This window comes from Protopterus annectens, chromosome 5.part0 (genome assembly GCF_019279795.1).
Source record: "Protopterus annectens isolate FY-2018-M chromosome 5.part0, PAN1.0, whole genome shotgun sequence".
Classification (NCBI taxonomy): domain Eukaryota; kingdom Metazoa; phylum Chordata; order Ceratodontiformes; family Protopteridae; genus Protopterus; species Protopterus annectens.
Window position 1 is genome coordinate 95823453 of NC_056735.1, and position 18952 is coordinate 95842404.

At 42.9% G+C, this 18952-nt stretch overlaps 1 protein-coding gene across 1 annotated transcript in view; it reads right to left on the reverse strand.

Moving 5' to 3' along the window:
* Window positions 1–18952, reverse strand: part of LOC122802503 (multidrug resistance-associated protein 1-like) — a 1262326-nt gene that overhangs the window by 71803 nt on the left and 1171571 nt on the right. The window contains exon 24 of the mRNA XM_044072155.1: window positions 12498–12641. Within this exon, the coding sequence (XP_043928090.1) occupies window positions 12498–12641 (144 nt within the window). The remainder of the gene's footprint in view (window positions 1–12497; window positions 12642–18952) is intronic.

Below are 18952 nucleotides of genomic sequence, written 5' to 3' on the forward strand. Positions count from 1 at the left end.
GTTCTAGGACAAAGAAATCTACTAGGATAGCCACACCCACACACTGTTTGTCTTTTCGGCTTTTCCCGGATAGGGGTTGCCACAGCGGAACTCTGGTCCGCTAATAATTGGCAGTAGATTTTTTTGGTGCGAGTTGCCAGCCCGACGCGCAACCTTCAGCGAAGGCACGCCCATTCACATGTCTTTTGAACGCCACTCGACAGCGGGGAGGACATGCAGACTGCACACAGAAGGCACTCCAGCTGAGAATCGAACAGGAGAACCTCTTGCTGTGAGGCAACAACGCTACCGTTGCACCACCCTGACACATCAAACACAAAAGCTGTTTGAAATCTAAAGTGCTGAAACACACAGACACTGAAGAATAAAACTTAGGTGGAGTTATACACAATACTTTATCAAAGACTTTTCACAGAATCAGAAATGCTCAGCATGAACACAAATTCTTAAGGTTCAAATAGTCCCGCTGTAAAATACTGATAATGCTCTTTGAATGGTCATTTTATAATATGAATAAAGGGTACTTATCTCACCAGGATTTGTAAAGAGGAAGTAAGTATGATGTTATTGCCTGCAGCTAAAGTAAGTTTTATTTATTTGACATTTGTTGACTGGGAAAGTCCAGCTAGGACACAGCTTATTTTCAGCGGAGGCCGAGGAGAAATGCCGCAGATGCATGTCTTTGGCATCATTTCGGAGGAAGCCCGTGTGAACTCAGAGAGGACATGTGGACTCAGCTGAGAATCAAACAGGAGAACCTCTTGCTTTGAGGAGACAATGCTAATGACTACACAACTGTGCCACCCACAGAACTAGATTAACACTGTGAGAAGTATGAGATAGTCTCTCCTCACAAAGGGGCCAACAATCTTAATGCCTGGCTCTGCTCTACATGAGATGTAGCTTCACAAAGCAGCTCTTTCAGATATACGAACTCTCTTCTATTACCTTTGTGTACATCCTCCTTTTTTCTGTCTCATAATTTCAGACAGAGATACCATCTTTTATTTGTTTTTTATCCTTTCCGCTGCTGCCGTATTTCAGCTTATTTTTCCTCACCCCCTTTTTGCCTGTTGTTTACCTGCTGAGCTTGGTTGTCTGTTTATTGCGTTTGCTGTCCTGTTGCCTGCGCTCCCATTTCCCTTACCCTCACCTTGCTCTGATTTTGTTGGTCAACGCTGTCCTTATCTTCGGAATCGCATTCCGTATCCGCCTTACTTGTGATTGCCTTTACCCTTCTCTTTACCGCGTCTACCTTTGGTCCACTCTATAACACCATGCTGGTGCTGTAAACATTCTGTCACTGCATTTATACTCTGCTGTTTACCCTTCACTCTATAACACCATGCTGGGTGCTGTAAACATTCTGTCACTGCATTTATACTCTGCTGTTTACCCTTCACTCTATAACACCATGCTGGTGCTGTAAACATTCTGTCACTGCATTTATACTCTGCTGTTTACCCTTCACTCTATAACACCATGCTGGGTGCTGTAAACATTCTGTCACTGCATTTATACTCTGCTGTTTACCCTTCACTCTATAACACCATGCTGGTGCTGTAAACATTCTGTCACTGCATTTATACTCTGCTGTTTACCCTTCACTCTATAACACCATGCTGGTGCTGTAAACATTCTGTCACTGCATTTATACTCTGCTGTTTACCCTTCACTCTATAACACCATGCTGGTGCTGTAAACATTCTGTCACTGCATTTATACTCTGCTGTTTACCCTTCACTCTATAACACCATGCTGGGTGCTGTAAACATTCTGTCACTGCATTTATACTCTGCTGTTTACCCTTCACTCTATAACACCATGCTGGTGCTGTAAACATTCGGTCACTGCATTTATACTCTGCTGTTTACCCTTCACTCTATAACACCATGCTGGTGCTGTAAACATTCTGTCACTGCATTTATACTCTGCTGTTTACCCTTCACTCTATAACACCATGCTGGTGCTGTAAACATTCTGTCACTGCATTTATACTCTGCTGTTTACCCTTCACTCTATAACACCATGCTGGTGCTGTAAACATTCTGTCACTGCATTTATACTCTGCTGTTTACCCTTCACTCTATAACACCATGCTGGTGCTGTAAACATTCTGTCACTGCATTTATACTCTGCTGTTTACCCTTCTGGGGCTTTTGTCTGCACATCAGCACCCATCTCTTTCTTCACTAACGTTTCTACTTTCAGACAGAACAGGAAGGTAATTAACTTGTTTTGTTTTCACATCATACTTACCTATGCCCGGTTTGGCATCTCTCCCCTATCCTATCCCAGATTCCTAACTGCCCTTTCTTACACAACCTTTATAACACATTTAAAGGTGGCCAGTGAATCCATGCACACTATCACCAGCCCAATATCATATCACAAGACCGAACATACCAAGCAGCACACCTCATGGTCACCCTATGAACACCTACCACCATCCACATAACAACCAATCAAATCAGCAGTTACATATGCTCACAAACTCCTCCCCACTATACCCTTTACCAAATTTACAATCCTAGGTACCTACCGTCTGACAACCAAAGCACTACCATACATAACTGTTACTTACAGTACCTGCCATGATCGTCAAATACCTACAGAATGTTATCTGAACTGCAATCATGACATTCCTTTTTCTCCTTGTAGATGTTACTTCCAACCATCGCCCTCTGGCATACCATCCTCAGGAAAATACTTTCACCTTTCAGAAGACTATGGCAACAAGACATTTCTTTCAGGTGTGTTTTTCCAGTTAGACTTCAGGATAAGTACAAAAAGTGTAAATTTTCTTTGATGCACAAGATAAAGCTGAAAAAGAACCCAGAGCCCTCATCCTCTACAAAAACTGACAACAAGTTGCTCGGGGATCAACAGCCTCAGACTTATTTCCTCATGTGTGTCTCGCTCTCCTGTTTTGATTTACTTGTTTAATTTTCAATGTGCTTTGTTGTTGTGTGTCTCTCCTGTTTTGATTTACTTGTTTAATTTTCAATGTGCTTTGTTGTTGTGTGTCTCTCCTGTTTTGATTTACTTGTTTAATTTTCAATGTGCTTTGTTGTTGTGTGTCTCGCTCTCCTGTTTTGATTTACTTGTTTAATTTTCAATGTGCTTTGTTGTTGTGTGTCTCGCTCTCCTGTTTTGATTTACTTGTTTAATTTTCAATGTGCTTTGTTGTTGTGTGTCGCTCTCCTGTTTTGATTTACTTGTTTAATTTTCAATGTGCTTTGTTTTTAAGCATTTAATTAATACAACTGGTATTTGGGCGTGTGGAGTTGGGGAGGAAATGACCTGCCATGTAAGGGGACATACTTTTCTTTTGTTACATATTATGGTACATAAATATGTTCTTTGCATATTAATAGTATTAACCACCATATAAAACACAATGATTTGGTAAAATACCTGCACACTTTAGCTCCATTATGCACCTCTGTACTAGAACGAGAATAGATGTAAAGACCTAACCAAACATCCTTTTCTTAAGAATACAATTACTAATTTAATTTTAAAGAGATCTGCAGGGGCAGACATAATTCTTCATAAAACTATCAGGACTCTCTCTCTGAAATTTTATATCGATATGGGCACATTCTTTTACCTGAAGTGCAGTTTTACAAACTCGTTTTCTAATTCAGGATCTGTATATGTTATATTATATATATATATATATATATATATATATATATATATATATATATATATATATATAGTATAGTAGTTAGATATATATATTTATTATATGTTAGAAAATAATAACAAATTTCATTTGACCCCCCCTGAGTGGCTTAATCATAAACCAGCTTTTTTCCCACTTTTTTACATGGAGTTGGGATTTGTGTCAACTGTCACAATCATTCTTCATTTAATGGCACTCCTACCTTCTTTGAAACTTCACCCGACTGTTGCGGCTCTTCTCCCACACAATCTATCCGTCTCTTTGCTGGATGCTCTCATTTCCTCTTGCCTTCCGTCTCTTCCAAATCTTCTTCTCCAGATTATCTTCTAATGTCCTACAAGTATGTCTGGTCTACCTTAATCTGTTCTCTGTGACCTTCTATGCAATTGGAGCTACTTTGGTTCTGCTCTTATGTCTTCATTTCATCTGCCTCACAGTGTGCATCCTACCACTCATCGCAGGCAGTTCATCTCCATCACCCCACTGCTCTGTGTTTACTGCCCAGGTTTCTGTACCATACAGTAGTACTGGTTCCACCACTGTTTTGTGCACTTTACTTTTCAGCTTCTTTGGTAGGCTGCTGGTGGCCGAGGCGCTAGAGAGAGAAATAAACCTTTTTACTGGATTCCTGTTTTTTGTTTTTGTGGTGAAGCAAGTTGTGCACTGGTGCCTTCCTTGCACCTTGGTGCCTTTGGTGTTGTATTTCTTTGGTATTCTTCTTTCATACAATATCCCTGACACCGTGTGCCACTTGACTGCAGCCTCTCTGACTCAGCTTTGACCTTCTCATTCAGACTTCCCTTTTCCTCTCAGATACTTGTAGCTGTTAAGCTGTTGCAGTGCTTTCACTTCTATCTCAATTTTTAGATTGTTCTGATTTCTTCCACTTGCTGCCATAACAGTTTTCTTGTCTGTACTCACTTTCATCCCATGTGCTTTCAGTTTTGCATTCCATTCTCCTATCCTTCACTGAAGCACTAGTTCAGAGTCTGCCTGTACTGCCACATCATCTGTCTACAGAAGCTTTGTGGATCTGTCCCCTGTGACCTGTACGCTAATGTAGCCCATCACTAATATGAACAGCAGTGGCTCAGAGCTGAGTCCTGATGCACATCCACTTCCATTGGGAATCCTTCTTCCGAGTCTAAACACTGGCCGTACTTGTCTTATTAGGATCCTCTACAAAGCCTACACTAATTCAACAAATATTTCAGAGACTTCAAACCATTACAGGACTGCCCAAATCAACTTTCTTGGGACATTGTCGTATGCTTTTTCCAAGTCTAGGAATGCCTAGATAAATGTTTTCATCTCTAGCCTCGTCTTAGCTCTCTATCTCACTGCAAATATCAGGTCGGTTGTGCTCCATCCTGATCTGAATCCAAACTGCTCATCTCCCATATTACACTACTTTGCGTATTCATTTATCAATCACTTTCATACAGTGTGACAGGTGTTTGCTACCAGTATTCTGCCCACAGTTATGAACGTCTCCCGTGTTCTTACACACTGGCACAAAAATGCTTATTGTCCACACAACTAGAATAAGCCTTTGTCTCCATACTGCTAGGAGTGCCCTCTGTGCCATTTCCGTCCTCACTTCCTAATATCTTGATCGTGCTGGCCGTGATCTCACCTCAGCTGCAGCTGCTTTCCCTGATTTCATTTTCTCATGTGCTTTTCTTACTTCTTGCAGGGCTGGTTCTTCTTCCTCTTTCATCGCAGGTTATCTCTGTGGCAATACAGCTTTTGTGGGGCTGTTTTCATTCAAAAGCTGCTGGAAGTACTTTTCTCTGCCTTTGATATCCTGTGGACTGGTGAGCAGGCTTTTGCACGCATCCCTTATACATGGTGTCTGATGACTACCTTCTTTATTATTCACTCCTAGCATGCATGTTTCTTTCTTCTATCTGCTATGTCACTTTCCAGAGGGTGGTAACATGCCTCTGACATCTTGTTTTTTGCTATTCTCTTAGCCACTTAGTTAACCAAGCAGTATTCTTTCTTAGCCTGGTTCACCTTTTCTGTCGCCCACTTTTTCATGCACTCCTTCCTTCTTTTGCTGACTTCCTGGACTTCTACATTCCACTACCAGCTTTCCTTCTGTACCTTATTCCATACCTGGCACGGCCACATACCTGTTCTGAGTCCTCACACATGCTGTTTTGAGGATCTGCCATTCTTCTTCAACTCCACTTATCTTCTCATCTTCCTGTTACAGCACAGATTATTTCCTTGAACTCTTGTGTGGGGAAGTTCAAACTGAAAGACTGGCGGGATGGGACTAAAGCCTTTGACTAAAAATTGCTAAGCTACAGTGAGCTCTTCGAAATGCAGACAGTCTAGGCTAATGAAGAACAGTGTGCGAAGTGCTTATATAAATAAGATGGAGGTATTTTGTGTTATTTTAAATGATTGTTAAATTTTGCAACAAAAGTATGCCTGGTGAAATCCATCTGAAAACACATTTTATTTCAAGTTCAGTAAAAGTAACTATTAAGTCCACAGCTTTGAGTCTGATGGGCTTTCTTAAGATGGCAAACCGACTGTATAACAAAAGAAACAGGCGGTTTGTAAGAAAAATCTACATACAGACAGATTTAAATTCTGCTAATTTAAAGGAGACCCACAATGCTATTTCTAACATGAAATAAATATATTTGATTGATGGGAGAAGGTGTTCATTCTACCACAATGTAAGAGAAAACTGGTACCTGCTACATTATGCAAGGGATACTGGAACATTCTGCAACAGATCTAGGGGAAATTGAAACTGTCCCAGTTGTAGGGAAAATTGGTTCATAGGTGTGTACTAGGCTAACGGTCCTGGTGCCTTTACAAGCCTAGCCCATTGAACTGCCCTGGCATTGTGCCGCCCATCGTTAGTTCCCAGTGTCTCTATCAAGTGGAGCCACTGGAGTGATCCCCGGGGTGAACTTTCTATTTCCCATCCACTCTTCAGGATTTCTCTTGAAGAGGGCTAGTGAGGTGCTCTGCTTGACATATATGGGAAGTCTATTCCATAGCATGGGCAGTTTCTGGGTTATGAACCTGTTCCTCCAGTACGTTCTGTTGATTGTGGTAATGGGGTTGAAGTCTCTGGAGCATGTGGTGTGGAGGGATTGGGATTTCTTTAGATGTAGCATTTCTAACAGAGCTGGGTCCGACATGGCTTTGTAAGTCAAGCACAGATCGCCTCTTAGTAGATGATATGAGACAGAGAATAACTGGAGATTTTTGAGTCTGTCCATGTAGGACATGTTTAAGGCCTAGGATCCTCTTCGTGAGGTACTTTTGTGGATTCTCCAGCTATTGCAGGTGTCTAGTGAGGTACACACCAAATGGAGCACTGTACTCGATAATTGGCCTAATGAGGGAAGAGTAGAGAGAGAGTATGACCTCCTTCTTCCTGAATGCAAAACCCTTGGTAATGAGATGTGCCACACAGAAGGACTTTCTAACCACAGTGGCAGTGTGGTGGTCGAAGGAGAGGTTGCTGTCAACCTTTGTCCCCAGATCTCTTATAACGCCTTCAGTGTTCAGTGGGCTCCCATAGATGTGGTAATTAGTGGGAACTGAGTTTTTCCCATAGGGGATGATGACACATTTTTTGGCATTAAGCTTAAGGCCATGGTTTCAACACCAGTCATTGGTCTCAGTGAGGCCTTTCTGTAGGATGTCTGCATCACTTGGAGAGTTAATAGTAATGCCCAGCTTGCAGTCATTTGCGAATTTGATCATCCAAAGTCTCTCCAGCCTGGACTTCTGAGAAGTAGATGCCAAACAGGAGAGGACCCAGGACCAATGCCTGTCGGACTCCACTCGTGACTGGTCAGCAGTCTGACTTGGAGCCTGCTACTTTCACACTGTGTGTTCTATCTGTGAGCCAATTTGCAACCCACCTAACGATATAGGGGTTGATGGCTAGTTTGGTGAGTTTATCAATAATTCCTGAGTGAGGAATGGTATCAAAGGCCTTGGCCAGATCGAGATAGGCTGTATGAACTGCCTTACCTTCATCCACCATTCTGGTGACTGACTCAAAGTAGTCAACCAGGTTGAGCAGGCATGATCTACTTTTCACAAAACCAAATTGTGTGGGATCTAGAGTTTGGAGATTTTCTATATCCTTGTTAATTAGGTCCATGATGATGCACTAATCAGCCTTACATATCAGACTCGTCAGGCTAATGGAGCGATAATTTCCAGGGTCTGTAGTTGCTCCTCCTTTATGGAGAGGGGTGACTGCAGCAGTGCGCCATTTGGTAAGGACAAAGCCTGTGGTGAGGGTGTGAGTGAATAGAGCACACAGGTGTGGTGCCAGTTCATGTTGTAGTTCATGTAGAACACATCCAGGGATATTGTCGGGTCCCATGGAAGCTGTATTCTTGGACTTAGACAATGCAGCTTTAACTTGTGCTGCAGTAATGCAGGGTGCCTGGCATTCTTCCGGTACTGAGATTGGTCCTTTGGGGGTAAAGTTAGCAATGAATCTGTCGGCCAGTATGTTGGCAATATCTGTTGGCTCAGTATATGAGGTACCATTGTGCAGTAACTCAGAGCAAATCTAGGCATTGCCATGGAGGTTCTTGATATAATTAAAGAAGGCTTTGTGGTTCTTTTTAGTGTCTGCCGCAATTCTGCCTTCATAGCTGGCTTTGGAGGTTTTGATGAGGGATCATAACTTTTTGTTGAGGCTAATCAGGGAATTTTTCCAGTCTTGGAACTTCACCTTTTTCTGCAAAAGTTTCTTCCTTCTGTTGTAGAGTTTATTAATGGCAGGGGACCACATGACTGGCTTCCTTTTTTTGGAGGAGAGCATCTTGGTTCTGTTAGGTATGGCTAGTTCCATGCACTTATGTACGTGTTCATACAGTGCACTGGTGTATGATTCAGCAGTCATGCATCTATTTTCATTGGCATGGTTGCCGTGAAGTTAGCCATCTCTGTTTTTAGGAATCCAAAGTCAGATTTGGAGAAGTTTTTCATGGTGGATACCTTTGCGAGGGGTGTGGGTGAGATGTGGATTTCCACGGTGATTAGTTTGTGTTCGGATCTAACCAGGGAGGAATTGACTATTGGTGTAGAGCAACGGTTGCCTATGTTAGTAATAACCAGGTCAAGGATGTTGCTTACTCTAGTGGGGGTAAGAATGAGCTGTTCCAGACCATTGGAATTGATGAATTCCAGGAAGCGTTGGGCCAGTGCACTGGTGCTTGAGTAGTTTTCCCAGTTGATGGAGGGGTAGTTGAATTCTCCTAGTATGAGAGTGTTGGGTTGGACCTTGATCGATTCCAGGGTACTTAGGAATGTGGAGTGAGAGTCTAGGGACATGGTTGGGGACCTATAGCAGGCTATGCACATTCCCCAGGGCTCAGTCCTAGGACCCCTCCTGTTCAGCATATACTTCTCAGCGGTACAGGCAAGCACAGGAGGACTACGGTTGACCAAGTTCGCAGACGACTGCAAACTAGGGGCTATAACTGACTCTACGGCTGACACAGACATCCTCCAAAAGGGTCTCACCTGGTGTCAAAATCATGGCCTCAAGCTAAATGCCAAAAAGGGCATAGTCATCCCCTTTGGAAAAAACAAAGTACCCACAAACTACCACATAGGTGGTAGTCCCCTAAAACCCAAGTAGATAGTAATCTCACCTTTGATAATCACATTGCCAGAGTGGTTAGAAAATCCTTCTACGTGGCCCACCTAATCACAAAAGGGTTCACATCCAAATCAAAAGAGGTCATTGTGCCCCTCTACTCATCACCCATCAGACCCATCCTAGAGTACAACACCCCATTTGAGATGTACCTTACAAGACATCTGCAACACCTGGAAAGACCACAGAAGTACCTCACCAAGAGGATCACTGGCCTCAAACAGATGCCCTATGCAGCTCGACTGAGGAAACTCCAGCTGTACTCGGTTGCATACTGCCTACTCAGAGGTGATCTCTGCCTGACATACAAGGCCATGTCCAACCCAGAATTGATGGACATGCTCCACCTAAAGAAAACCTTATCCCCTCGAGCCACATGCTCTAGGGATCTAAACATCACCACAACAATAAATAGGACATGCTGGAGGGATAGATTCCTGTCCCAGAGACTTCCCATGCTTTGGAACAAGATCCCAATCTACATTAGGCAGAGTTCCTTGCTAACACTCTTCAAAAGAAACCTTGATGAGTGGATGGGAAACAGAAAGTTTACCCCGGGGATCACTTCAGTGGCTCTGTTGGACAGAGGCACAGGGAACTATCCTAAGGGAGCAGCAAAAGCCAACACATTCTGACTAGGCTTATAAATGCCTTTGGGCAGATAGCCTAGTACCTACCTATGAACCTAAGAATCTATGACCTGGATCGCAGTCTTACCCAGTGTTAATTGTACCTGAAGTACCTCAAATGCATTATGCTGGGCTATTAGTCTGGAGGTGTGCATATCCTTTATGAATATGGAGACACCACCGCCTTTGGAGCTTCGGTCTATGTTTCAGGGCTGAAAGGTGTGGAATGAGTTATAGCCTGGTAGCACAGGGGTGCTTTCTGCCACTTTAAACCAGGTCTTCATTACAGCACAATGTCGATGTTTTCCATTTTGAGGAGTGCTTTGAGCAAGTGCATCTTGAGATTTAGACTTCTAGCTCTGAGAAGCATGACCCTCAGATTGCATTTATTTACAGCTGTTACAGTGGTAATTTGGTCTTTGGAACTCCAACTAAAATGGCATTACAGGGATGGTAACAGCCTTAGCCAGTACCCGGAAACCAAGGGGTGACAGATGCAGGCCATCTCTGGCAAAGCATCGAGGTCTGTCAATCATGTCATCCCAAGCAGACAGATACTGGATTCCTGTAGAATGACACCAGACACTTAGCCAATTGTTGAAGTCAATTATTTTTTTCTTTGTATTGTGGTATCATTCTGGGTGATGATAGGATACTGCTAAGGGGTAGTGTCATACCTGCCTGGCCACATGATCTGAGAGCACCACCATGTCTCTTTTCATGTAGTCCAGGGAAGTGCATCTCAGGTCATTCACACCCACATGGACAATGACAGAGTCATACTTGTACTTGTGGTGGAGTGACCTGAGTGCATGTGTTATGTGTCAGATTCTGGCACCTGATAGATAGCTGACTGTTACCTTCTCCTTATTCAACCTAGTAAGTGAGACACCTGTGTGCCTCACTATTGAGTTACCTATGATTAGTGTATTGGGCAAGGTGTTTAGCTTTGGGGCTTAGGTTGAGGGGCACACTGTGGAGGTGAGCTATGTGTCCTGTGGTTTGTGCTGTGTTGTGTTGGTCGAGTGCGTTTCTGTCTTGGAGGTTTTTGCTGTTTGGGTAAATTTCTAATGAGTGCCTCCACGAAGGTGGGTGTGTGGTTTGTGTTTTTATGTGAGAGCTGTGATAGTGGATGTTCTGGAGGGCTGTGTGTTCCATGTGGTGTGGTGCAGGTGTTAACCTTCTCTTGACCAGCTAGTCCAGTCTTGGCTGGAGAGTGCATAGCTTCCAATTTGGTGATATAAGTGCATTTCTCACATGTCTGAGTGTTGGGAGGTGAGAGGAGAGGGCTGTCTGTGTACACAAGGCAATTGCTACACTGCCTCAGAATGGCCAAATGCACCAGGTTAATAGAAGAAAACACAGGGAACTGCCCTTTAATCATGCCAGGAGGGGTGGTCATAACTACTAAGTACTGGAGCTATTTCCATGAAGAACGACTAGTGCTGATGGCTCTTAGGTGTGCTATAATAATTGCTATTGAAACCTGTTCCTTCTGTCTTATTGGAAAGGGTATCTCTTAGAATATTTAATGAAAATATGATGGATACAGATGAAAAGAAACAAAATAAAGGTTGGAGCAACAGGGTATACTATAAGAAAAGAGTTTATCTCTCCTTCTGTAAGTGCAATATTATGTGGAGAAAAAGTCCTGCCCATTAGCAATTTGATGAACATGACTGGCTATGAATCCTTGACTATGACCTAGGTACTGGATGACCTCATTGATAAGGGACAGAAATGATGGGACACAACCTGATTACTGCTTTCAGGGGAGACAACTGGTGCACAGTGTCCTCTGATGCACACTTTACCTAGAATTGCCAGAACAGACAAGAAATTGCGGGCATTTGCAGGGCAATTATAACGCATTAATAAAAAAAAAAACAAATAAATCCTTGATGGTGGCTCCCACTTGACACAAATAACTGAAGTTATGGTTGTTGGCTAGATGATCACCAGGTATGAAAAGTTCAAAAAAGATGGGGAACAAAACAATGCCATGAGTCTCTTAAACTGACGGCTGACAGGTGAATAACTTAGAATCAGTAAGGGAATATTATGATTTATGACATGAATGCTGCCTGGACAATACATTAGCTTTGACTGATGAAGGGTTAATTATACTGAACTGTACAAAAATAATGTAGACATCTGGAGCTGTTGCTGGACTAAAACCTGTGACAATGAAAAATAAAACATAACTGGTCATTTACTTTATGTCTTATGTTGAGTGAAGATAACTTATTTCCTTGTTCTCGAGTTTTTTTTTTTGTAGCTAAGTATGCAGCATTCATACATTAAAGTGACTGCATGAACCTTAAACCTATCACGTGCAAAGGTGTCCACGGCCTGGAGGACTGAGTGAGTGAACCAGATATGGTCCGCAAAGTGCCAGCTTTGTCACAAACTAAAACAATGAGGTGGGGTTAACATTTGCTCAGTTGTTATACATTTAAGGAAAGCACTGCCTGTTAACTTTGCACAACTCAATGTTCTGTTTATATTCGCATACCTTCTCTTTACTATTTGTCTGGAATGTTATATCTTGCAGAGCAAGTCCAAGGTCTTCACGGTACCGAGCTTGGTAATTAACAAACTGTATGACCCCTTTGTCTGGCCATTCTCTAGGCGGTCTTTTTGGTAGTATCCATGGAGCCTGTCATAGAAAAAAGATTGAATTACTGTCATGTTAGGTTGCACTTTACTGACCTACATTTGCAATCCACTGAATCATTCTGGTTTACAGACGTTCAATATCCTGCTATACATTAATCTAGTTATGACAATGTCATCTTTCCTACACAAGATGTTAACAAAAATATTTCTTAGGACTCCTTTCTTACCTAACTGGTTAAGTTCCTGACTGGAATCACTGCTTCCTATCCGCAACTACTCAATCAAAACAGATTAAATTATATTACAGCAAATCAGTGCAGCTGAGTCGGCTCAGTGGGTAAAATTTCTGTCTGACATATTCAAAGTCCATGGTTCAACCTGACCTTCTTGCACTATCTGTGTAAAGTATGCATGTTTGCCTTTGTCTTTTGTGGGTTCTCTTCATGTGCTTTGTTTCCTTCTACCTTACAAAGCTACACTGCATTATGTGTATATAATATGGGTGACATTTGGATAGTTTTGAGGTGCATTTTGTCAAGCTTCAACTCATTGAGTCTGAAGCAATGACAGTCTGAATTAGTCGAGTCAAGGACTTGCCCCTTCCTTTAAGACTTACGTGAACACTTAGTTCCAAATTTTGCCTACGAGTTCCAATTTTTTTTTTTTTTTTTTTGCATTGTGGGTCAACAATTCACAATGTGACAAAAAGTACATACTCCTACAAGTTTATGTACACACCACACACACACACACACACACACACACACACACACACACACACACACAGACAGATACACACACACACACACACACACACACACACACACACACACACACACACACACACACACACACACACACACACAGACAGATACACACACACACACACACACACACACACACACACACACACACACACACACACACACACACACACACACACACACACACACACACACACACACACACACACACACACACACACACACACACACACACACACACACACACACACACACACACACACACACACACCTAAATATACTCGTCTTTCCTTCCATATTTACTAAAAATCAATCTCATTTCAATTTTTAAGCTTCAATTCAGAAGCACAAGAGAGAAAATTATCTTCTGTCTGTGCCTGGTACCTAAACAGAATGACACAAAGTACAGTTGTGTACCTACCATAAATGTAGATGTTCGAGTGTATTCACTGTTGCAGTCATTACACTTGGGTTATCCGCCGGCAGGCTACCCTCAGTCGGCCCAAGTTCCAAAGTCTTGGTCCAACGTCGGTTGCTGTCGCCTCTTCCCTGACGTCAGTGCGCCAGGGGTATAAAAGATGCAACTGACGCCATTTTCTTCAGGTTTTTCTTGCCCCAAATGTCAGGTGCCCCCAGATAGGAAGGCTGGAAAAATAAAATTATGCCAAAAAGCATGCATGTGCTAATATAAACATTTCCTTCATCTACAAGCAAATATACCACATAGGTTGTATAGAGTTGAGAAGTACAGATAAGTCCCAGCAATGAAAAGGGGGATGGTGGGTGGGTAACCTGGACTGCAACAGTGAATACACTCAAACATCTACATTTATGTTAGGTACATAACTGTACTATGTTCATCGTGTTTCACTGTTACAGTCATTACACTTGGGTTGAATCCCAAAGCTGAGGTTGGGCGGCTGGGTCTAGATTGGATTTGGAGAGGCTACCAGGCCCTGCAGGACTGCAGTGGCAAAGCCTGCTCTGGATTTAGAGTAGAGAGGTAAGTGGTAGTGTTTGGTGAAAGTGTGCACTGAACTCCAGGTTGCAGCTTCTAAAATGTCCTTGGTTGGTACTCCACTGAGAAAGGCTGCTGAAGTGGCTGTTGCTCTGGTAGAATGTGGCCTAATGACCTTAGGCACTGATTTGCCATGTTGTGCATAACAGAAGCGGATGCAGTGTCCTATCCATTTTGAAATTGTCTGCTTTGTGATAGCTTTTCATTGTGATCCTGCAGCATAGGCTACAAACAGTTGCGCAGTTTTTCTGAAAGCTTTTGTTTTGTCCAAGTAGAATTGTAGTTGTCTGTGTATATCCAAAGCGTGCAGAAGTCTCTCCCCTTTATTCTGGGGATTTGGGTAGAAAGTTGGTAAATGAATGGTTTGGTTCAGGGCCACATTGGAAACTACTTTTGGCATAAATGTTGGGTTTTTCCTGAGAGAAACCCTGTCCTGGTGAAAAATGATGAAAGGTTCCACAGCCACTAATGCCTGTAACTCTGATACTCTTCTTGCTGAAGTTATTGCTAGGAGCAGAGCAGTTTTCCATGATAAGAATTTTATATCAGCTGTGCTGGCTGGTTCAAAAGGAGGCAGTGTGAGTTTTTCTAAAACAAAATTGAGATCCCAAGTTGGTACTGGTGCTCTCCTTGGGGGTCTTATGTTTTTTGCCCCTCTGAGGTACTGTCTTAGTAGAGGATGTGAAAAAATAGGAGGCTCCGTATTGTAATGAGCTGAAATGGCAGAGGCATGGATTTTAATTGATGAGAAAGATAGGCCTTTGTCCAGCATCTCAGTTAGGTATTGTAAAATCTGAGGTATATTTGAAACATGTGAGTCGAGCCCTTGTGCCTGGTTCCAAGCACAGAATCTCTTCCATTTTTCTGCATAAGATTTCCTAGTGCTGGGCCTATTGGCTTCTAAAATAACATCCATAACAGCTTTAGAGAGAGATGCAGTCTGAGTGGCTACATTATCTGCCATGCTTCCAGATTTAAGGTTCTGAGTTGACTGTGCAGAATCTGATTGTTTTGTTGAGTCAGAAGATGAGGAATTTGAGGTAAAGGCCAAGCTGGGCCCTGAGACAAGCTCTTTAGGATTGGGTATCAGTGCTGGCGTGGCCATTCTGGGAAATCAGGATCATTTTTGGCCTTTCTTGTCTGACTTTTAGGAGCACCTTGGTAAGAAGAGGCATTGGAGGGAAGGCATAGACTTGTCAGAGCTTTCCAGCTGAATGATAGAGCATCCACTTTCCAAGCTTGAGAGTGATAAGTTCTTGTGCAGAATTTCTGTAGTTGGCAATTGTGAGGGGAGGCAAAAAGATCTATGTCTGGGTGTCCCCATTTCCTTGTTATCATGCTGAACACCTGTGGATTTAGTTTCCATTCCTGAGCGTCCATGAGATTCTTGCTTAGTTCGTCTGCCAGTGTATTTTTTGTTCCTGGCAGGAATTGTGCCTGCAGATGTACCTGATAGGTTAGTGCTGTGTTCCACAAGGTCATGGCTTGCCTGCATAGGGGGTAGGAATGTGTGCCCCCTTGCTTGTTTATGTACCACATAACTGTGGTATTGTCCGTCTTTATTAGTAGTTGTCCTGAATATAGTAGGTCCTTGAAAGCTGTCAGGGCATTCTGTACAGCTAGCATCTCTTTCTGATTGATGTGAAGATGCATTTGTTCCTTGGGCCACGTGCCCTGAATACATTTTCCTGCCATATGTGCCCCCCAGGCATAATCCGATGCATCCATTGTTATTGTCTGCCTGGCTGTGGGTAAGGTGAAAGGCTGTCCCTTGTTGTGGTGACAGGCTTGGGACCACCATCGAAACTCCTATTGTAGGCAGGGAATTAAAGTTATGATTGTCTCCAGGCTGTGACAATGTTGAGTCCAAACACTTTTTAGATACCATTATAGTTTCCTCATATGCAGTCTTGCATATGGAATTAGTAGAATGCAGGACGATATGAAGCCCAGGGCCTGCAGAATTTTTCTTGCAGGGAGCTGGGTCTTTGTTGCCATCAGTTGAAAGTATTGAGTCAGTTGCCTTTGTTTGTCTGGTGTGAGATAAGCCATCTGGGCAGTTGTATTTAAGCTTGCACCCAGGAATATTATCTCTTGAGAGGGCACTAGTTTTGACTTATTTTCGTTTAATGTGTACCCTAGGCAAATTAGTAATCTTTTTACAAATGCCAGATGCTTTAGTAGAATGTCCTTGCTCTCTGCTTGAATAAGGCTGTCATCTATATTTGAATTCCTTTTTGTCTGCAAAATGCAATTACTGGTGCCAGGCATTTTGTGAAGACCCTGGGTGCAGTAGATAAGCCAAAGGGCAGTGCAGAGAATTGGTAATGCCTTGAGCCTGCTATGATTCTGAGGTATCTTCTGCAAGTTTATCTGATTGGGACATGCAGGTATGCCTCTTTGAGGTCCAAAGTAACTAGCCAAGCATTCTTGCCCAGCATGGGTAGAAGCTGCTGTTGTGCTAACATTTTGAATTTTGGAACATCCAGGAAAGTATTTAGGATTGACAGGTCCAGTACTGGTCTCCAGGCTTTGTCCTTTCTGGGTACTACGAAACGTCTTGAGTAAAATCCTTGCCCTTGTTCTTGCTGTGGTACTCTTTGAATAGCTCCCATGTCCATGAGAGCAGCAATTTGTTTTTGCGCCTCTGCCAATTGGTTTTGAGGCAGGTCCGGCATACCGCTTGATTTTGGAAGCATGTGAAAGTGGAACCTGTAACCCCGAGAAACAATATTCAGTACCCATTTGTCCTGGGTGATTATGTGCCAATTTTTTGAGAAAAGTGCTAGCTTTCCCCCTAGGGGTTCTGCCAAAAGGTTAGTGCTTGGCATCTGTAAAGGGAAGTCATTGGGACTGTTTCCTATAAGGTTGTGATTTGTCTTACCCTCCTTTGGGGGCTGAATTACCCCATTGCTTAGATCTGTAGGAGCCTTGGGGCTGAGATCTGCCTCTTGGTCGTCTGTATCTGCCTCTTTGTGGCCTGTCTGACACTAGAAAGGACCAATTTTTTGAAGGCCAGTTTCTGCTAAACCTAGGTGGTTGAACCTGTAAGAAATCCTTTACTGTCTGCATTGATTTTGCTTTATCCACCATTTTCTTTAACACCTCTTCTGCCTTAATACCAAACAAAGTATCATGCTGTAGTGCAGCATCCAATAATTTTACTTTAGCATGGTCAGGTAAACTTTGTTCTTTCAACCAAGCATGCCTTCGAATAACAGAGCCTGTAACTGCGGCTCTACAAGAAGCCTCTAATGAATCAAAACCACATTGTAAAGTATGCTTTCCCACTTGTTCAGCTGCATGCAATAAATCCTGCATTTCCTTGCTGTCATGACTTTCTGAGACTGAAACCATTTTCTGCTTTAACAATGACATGAGATACTGTTGATATTTAAGCATGTGAAACTGGCAATTTAAAGCCCTTACAGCTAAAGTAGCAGAAGTGTAAACTTTTTTCCCCCATCTGTCCAGAGCTCTGGAATCCCTATCTGAGGGGACAGGATTTTTAGCAGCCCCTTTAGGACCCTGAGAAATTGTTTCTGGATCTGCAGCAGGGTTTTTGTAAAGAAATTTATGAGAGTCAGGGACCCTGTAGTACCTGTCTGGCTTGACTGGTGCAGGGGGTAAAGAATCAGGAGACAGACTGGATTCAGAGAAAACAATATCAAGCACAGGGGGGATAGCCAGGGGCCTGTGCTGGGGCAATAAAAGAAAGTCTCTGAACCTTTTCTTGGATTCCGAATAATTCTGGCTCTCCCAATGGAAATGCTCCCTCATGGTGTGCAGGGTTTCCCCAAAAGAATAATCCTCAGGCGGAGAGGCTGAAGGTATAGACTCCTCTGCATCAGAGTCCTCATAGGGAGGTAGAAAGCATTCCTGATCAGAACATCGATGTCTGTGCTGTGACAGAAACCTGGTTCAAGGCTCCTGAGAGAGGACACCCACCTCAAGACTGTGGCCTGAGGTAACATGGGAGAATCATCCCAGGTGCAATTAACCATAGGCAAGACTGCTCTGCAAAATTGTAGCATGTACAGGGCCACCCTCACAAACTCAGGAACCTCACATGGCCTTCAATAAATGTATCACCAAACACCATCATACTAGGTGACTTCAATTACCCTAATATAGACTGGACTGCATGGAAGGCAATCCCAACAATAAAAACAGACTCTTTTGTACCAAAGGCAAAAACTCCCAGATATGCTCAGAACTAGTTCAAAATGATGTGAATTACTGATCCTACAGACATTGCCAACATACTGGCTGACAGGTTCAGTGCGCAAAAACACAGCCATGGGACCTGATGGTGTCCCGGCCCCGTGTTCCACATCCATCAATTCAATGAGGAATTAAACCCACATAGACAGCTGTTTAATCAAAGATCTTACCTCTGGATTGCCTCCACAGACCCTGGAAATTATTTACCCGACCAGTAACCTTATCTGCAAAACCATGTAAGGAGGAGGGGGGGATCATAATATATCATAAATAATAGGAATTTGCAGACTTTGGATCCAACCCAGTATGGCTTTGTCAAGCTGCAGATCATGCCTTTTAAAAACT